At 37.3% G+C, this 5816-nt stretch overlaps 1 protein-coding gene across 1 annotated transcript; it reads right to left on the reverse strand.

Annotated features, from left to right (window-relative positions):
- On the reverse strand, positions 1 to 4322 carry LOC110609629 (IST1 homolog). Its single transcript, XM_021749360.2, has 6 exons — positions 3922 to 4322; positions 3386 to 3518; positions 3141 to 3244; positions 1584 to 1755; positions 1347 to 1487; positions 1 to 1275 (listed from the first exon to the last, which is right to left on the reverse strand). The coding sequence occupies exons 1-6, from the start codon at positions 3969 to 3971 to the stop codon at positions 283 to 285; spliced, it is 1593 nt and encodes a 530-aa protein (XP_021605052.1). The 5' UTR covers positions 3972 to 4322; the 3' UTR covers positions 1 to 282.
- Between the last annotated feature and the right edge of the window lie 1494 nt (positions 4323 to 5816).

The raw sequence follows: 5816 nt of genomic DNA on the forward strand, positions 1-5816 counted from the left end.
TTTCAGAGCAAAAGGAAATTTATTACCACATAATGCTGGTTTTACATAAATCCTAAACTTCACCAGCAGGAACCAACCATTTGAGATGGATTCTCAGCTACAGTATAATTTTCGTAGCCCAAAACGTTGTTGAACACTGGCAGCCATGATCATTGTGTAGTAGAACTCTATTCTAAACAAAACGGGAGGATCAACGCCGTATAGTATTAAGTGCTACATTGCTTAATCCACTCGTCGTCTGGGACCTGAAAAATAGATCCCTGAAGATCACGCAACTCGAACCTAACGGGTGGAGTAGGAATTATCTGTTACAAATTGACCATTGGTTCCAACATTTGGGTTCGGAGGAGTAAACAAATTAGGGTATGAAAAGTATGACTCGTCATCCATGGAAGGCAATCTCTGTGTCTGGTGGTGAACAGAGGCTTGCTCACGGAAATGATCACTAGGAGGAGAATCATATCCAAGTTTGCGTTTTTCAAAGGAAGGAAGATTATGAAGTTCTGATGGCTGCAGGTCTTCATGAAGTCGAGACAATTCCTGATAGTCTGAAACACCACTGTGATCATCAAAAGAGCGCTGATGATCAAAATGTGGCTTTGATGTAGATGATTGATCAGGAAAATCTGTATGAAATGGATTCTCATCACTATCATCGGGGAACTTCTCAATGTTTTTCTTGGTAAGCTCACTAATCCTGGCCTGTGCAAGACTAGCTGCTGAGCGTGCCGCTGCTGCTGCCCGTTCTGCAGTTTCTGCAGCAGCTTCAGCAGCAGCTAAAACATCCTGCAGATCTATTATGGCCTCACTTTTTGTCCTTGAGGTAGGAGGCAAGCTACTTGATCTTATTGAAAGGGGTGTAGGTGCCACTGATAGGGGAGAAATAAATGGCAGAAATTGTTTTTCTTCCTTGGCACCTACCATATAATCAGGCATTTCTTCCTTGGCAGCCCCTGGCTTTTCTTCAATGACATCCTCATTTTCTACATGAGGTCCCTGAGCTAGATTTTCATGGGTTGCATGGTGATTTGATGATTCAGTTTCAATGCTATGCTGTGCAGTCGCTGGAATAGGTTGCATTTCTGGTGCCGAGGCAGAAGTGGCACTTGGCCGTAAAGACACCTTAGGAACTTCAGGAAAATCTAGTTCTTCAAAATCAGAATCAGAATCAGGGTCCTTATCAAGGGAACGATCAGGAGCGGGGTTCAATGCTTCATCATGTCTCTCTTCTGGAAGGGGCAACTTAGACCCACTAACAAATTGTGTTGGGCCATTCTGACAAAATAAGGACAAATGTCAGGCAAGAATGAACACGAGAATCAGGGCTACAAGACATTATCACTTACCAACAAATCTTCATGTGTTTTTAAAAGCTCCGTCTCAGAGGCAGCTGGATCCCAATCTAATTCATGCTCTTCAGCAATTTCCTTCAGAAGTTTCAATTTCACTTCCGGTGATGGAGCACGAACAGAAAAGAGTTCTATCAACTGTAGCATTTTAATTAACAGGGAAAATGTTACAAGAAACATAAATGTCACTTTTATCGTAACTAATCCACAATACAACATGACAGATCATAAAACCTGGCGATTGACCCCACATTCTGGCCTAAGCTCGGTTGTAGCAGCTACAAATTCCTTTCCGTATTTGGAAGTAAATAGCATTTGAACCTGCACCAACTCTGGAAGATCGGCACATCTTGGTGCAGCAAAACAGATGCTAGATATTGCTTCTTTCAAGTCTAAAGGACACTCCCTGAAGTAAAATTTGACCATTCAGACATTCAATTTAAAAAAAATAAAAAGTGAAGTTTTTAACTTCAAGTTATAAGTTAAACAAATTAAGATACAGCTAGGCAACATATTGTGCAAGTCTCACAAGATATAATGTTAAGTGAACATGAAACTATAAGATTGATCCAAATGCATAACATATAAATAAAGATTCCTCCAGTTCCATATTTATTGAAGGCGCAAGGCACACTAAAACGTCATCTTGGAGGTGTGAAAGAATCATGTACTTATCAAATTTTTGTAAAATATTAAGAAATTATTACTCAACCTTTAGGGAAAAAAAATCACAGAAACTAATTCAATCTAAACAACTTGAAAAAAAAAATTGAGATCTGGCAGAGAGAAGAGGTGAGTGCCAGCAGGGAGAAAGAAAAGGAGGAAAAGAAAGCTGGGGGTGGGGCATCAGATGTTCTGGCAAAGGAGAGATAGATATTGCAAGGCACGTGCCTTAGGCACATGGCCTGCCTTTTTCAACTGGAGAACCAAGGCCTGCGCTTGGGGCATCTTGTGCCCAGTGCGCCTATGATAACTAGGCTTAGTCCTACTTCCTGAAGTGCATATGCAATGATTATTTTTCACCTTTCATTCTCTCTCATTTTCAATTTTCCGGTATATGGAGCTGGAACTGAACTAACAACCAAAACTATGCCTTGACCTCAAACTAGTTGGAGCTGGATATATGGATCCTTTTCCACTATTCAGCTTTGATAGACACCAAGTCCACATCAATGCTAAACTGAGCTAAAATAAAGGAAAATAATCCATATATCAGATGCAACATAGACTGGAATTCAGATTGAGTTGAGTTGTCTATGAAATGTATTTTCAAGTAAGCCTGTTCATTGAAAACAATAATGCAGCACTATCTCTATAAACGTTTGATTTCATGGTCACAACATGCAAGTTATGAGCCTCTCTTAACATGCAATTAAAGAGTTTCTTGTTTAGCACACGTCAATATCACTCCATTCTAGACCAAAAAAAAAAAAAAAATTAGAAATTTATACTACAAGACGTCATTGGTATCTTAATTGCATATCATACTAATCAAAACCTTTAATTCATTTATGAATTAAAATATTTTTAAAAATTGATGTGCTTGTTAAGTACCAGTTGCCTTTCATAACAAATCAATTCTTCAAATACAATGGGTCCTAAAACTTGGCATCCTTTTGTATCACATATCCAGACCATTTTCTATGAAAATAATCCTTCATGATCCTTCCTTATTTTTCCACGTTTGTTAGAATAAATCAAACAAATTTTACTACGAAAACCCAGATAGCTAAACATATATCCAATCTCTAGCCCACACTCGCTGAACCTAAAATTAGATAAACTTATAACCTTTGTGCTTCAACGATTGGAAGGCGCACAGAAATAAGCTCACAGAATAGCTCAAGGATCTCTTGAGCAGCCATCATGTTTTCTTCTCTTATTATATGCTCCACCTGAAATGGAGGGAAAAATCAATATGACCATAGACAAAACATTCTCTCCCCACATCAAAAGCCTCTCTAATTGAGAATGTTTTTCATATTAACAGCAAGAAAAGTTGAACAAACAACGATTTAAAGTAAAGTCAGCCATACCCGAATGCGAGCAGTAGCTTCTTGGCCAGTCTCAAGAAGCTTAGCAATATCTCTACGCATTTGCTTTATCTGAATCCCTCTCCTATTCCTCAGCAACTTTATACGTGGTATAGTCAACTTGAGCAGGGTTTTACTGCACACAAGCAATGCAATAGAAAGAGACAAACAAATCTTCAAATCACTAAACCCCAAAATAACTTATCATAACATTAGAAGATAAAAACAATATAAGCAAAACAATACACAGACTTGTCAAAGCTTCAGTTTACTGCCAAATAACAAATATAAAGTAATAAGCAGCGCATGCAATGCCTCATTGTTCATTCAAAAGCGCAAATTATCAAAGAATTTAACGATCATAAATTATGCAAACATATAATTTTTTCAGCAATTCCTTCAAAACAAAACGGAACCCAGAATCAATATTCAAAAACACACCCCTAGAAAACCAGAATCAAAATGATTAAGCAGTAGTCCCAAAAATAATTTAGAAAAAGATTATAAGCGAATTTAATCACCAGAAACGAACTAATTACCATTTCGCAGCTTTGAAGCCCTTGTTGAAGAAGGAATCAAGCATCGACATGACTGACTACTCACAATCAGATCAAAAAGCGGAAATAAAGCTCCAAATTACAAAACCAATATAAATTAAAAAGAAAAAAGAAAAAGAAAAACTCAAATTTTCTGCAATCAGAGGTGTTATTGGTTTTTATTGTGCTATATAAGAATGAAAATTTAAAACAAAAAATCGCAAATTATATTCTTGAATTCAAAAGTAGGAGATAATACAACGAAGAAAGATAAGATATTTTCAATTAATTTTTAAAAATAAATAAATAATAAAAACTAGCTGTAATGTTAGACGAGAGACGCGTAGTTATAAGCCATGCTCTGCGCCGCTGCTTCCTTACGATGGAAGGCTTCATTTTTTGTTAAAAAAAACAAAAGAATATTAATTAATTAATTTATAATTGGCTGTTTGGTTGATGTTGCTAAGGAAACGAGCTAACGCAGAGATTTCTCGGTGTGACTTGGATGTTGTGGGGCCAAAGCCAAACGCTGCATGGATGCCCTCTGTCGACACTGCACCGTCGGTCGACCTAAGCCCACATTCACCGGCTTGCAGGAAAAATTATAAATAACCGGTCATTTCATGTAACATAATCTAATGACACAATTATAGTAATGGACTATATTTATATATATTTATGTGTGGATCAAATATTTTATATATGCAAACCAACACAACCTTAGTCATTCTCTAGTTTTGAATTAGAGAGATTCTCTCTTTTTTTCTCTTTTATTCAAACAGCCTCTCATTTGTCTACCTAGAAAATGGATTTTTGTCTATGCAGAAAATGAATTTTTCCATCTCTAAGTGGTGTTTTTTTTTTTATCTTTTTATTTATTTTATAGAAAATTCAGTATTAAATTTTATGGGCTCTTTAGATCTATTATTCTGATTTTTTATTCTATTTTTTCTTGAGTTGACTTTATCTTCATACAGATTGATAGACCAATCAGGCGATCATCCACAGTTATTATAAAAATTAAGAAGTATTTAGACTAAGTGCTTACTGCTATTTTATTATTTGTCATTTACTGCAATTGTTTTTATTTAAATTACTTAGTCAATTAGTATTCAGCAAATCTTGGCAATAAAATCTCTTTAATGCCGATTGTGGCCAAGAGAATAGGATTAAGTTGTTTGCCCATTTCTTATTTAAATTACGTGTAGCAGCAGCATTTAGCATCAATGAAAAATATCAGAAACTTCTTATTCTCTTTTATTTACCTTGGCTTTGACTGGGACCTATCATTGGTATCAAAGCCATCATTCTTTTCCTTTTCACCTCTAAATGGCTACCAACAAGGAGCGAATTGAAAACGTGGAAGTTGGCATCGGTCAGCTCCAAGATCGCATGACAAAAATGGAAATGGGAATTGGTGATGAGCTGCAGCAACTCAAGGCAGCCATTACTAAACTCACTGAACCCACCCTCTCCAACAACGAAGCTGCCAGCAGCGCTAAAGATCAAGTTGGACCGGCCCGCAAACACCAAGATGAAACTAGAGATGGGGCAAAACCACTTTATTCAGCTAAAATAGCAAAACTGGAATTCCCGAAATATTCAGGAGACGATCCGACGGAGTGGTTTACCAGAGTAGGCCAGTTCTTTGAGTATCAAGGAACCCCCGATTCAGAAAAGGTTTCCTTGGCCTCGTACCACCTACGTGGAGAAGCTAATGAGTGGTGGCAGTGGCTTTGCAGAACGCATACTGAGGCAGGAAAAAGCATTTCGTGGGAAGTATTTTCTGAAGAATTGTGGTCTCGCTTCGGGCCCACCAACTGTGAAGATTTTGATGAGGCACTCTCCAAAATACGACAAACTGGTGATTTGCGAGATTATCAAAGGGAGTTTGAAAA

This window comes from Manihot esculenta, chromosome 2, assembly GCF_001659605.2.
Source record: "Manihot esculenta cultivar AM560-2 chromosome 2, M.esculenta_v8, whole genome shotgun sequence".
Lineage (NCBI taxonomy): Eukaryota > Viridiplantae > Streptophyta > Magnoliopsida > Malpighiales > Euphorbiaceae > Manihot > Manihot esculenta.

Excerpts from the sequence above, each read along its gene's own strand:
- LOC110609629 (XM_021749360.2), bottom strand. The coding sequence starts at position 3,971 with ATGTCGATGCTTGATTCCTTCTTCAACAAGGGCTTCAAAGCTGCGAAA. Across the intron at positions 1,488-1,583 it reads AATGTGGGGTCAATCGCCAG|TTGATAGAACTCTTTTCTGT; the intron begins GTTTTATGATCT and ends AAAATGCTACAG. Across the intron at positions 1,276-1,346 it reads AAACACATGAAGATTTGTTG|AATGGCCCAACACAATTTGT; the intron begins GTAAGTGATAAT and ends TTATTTTGTCAG.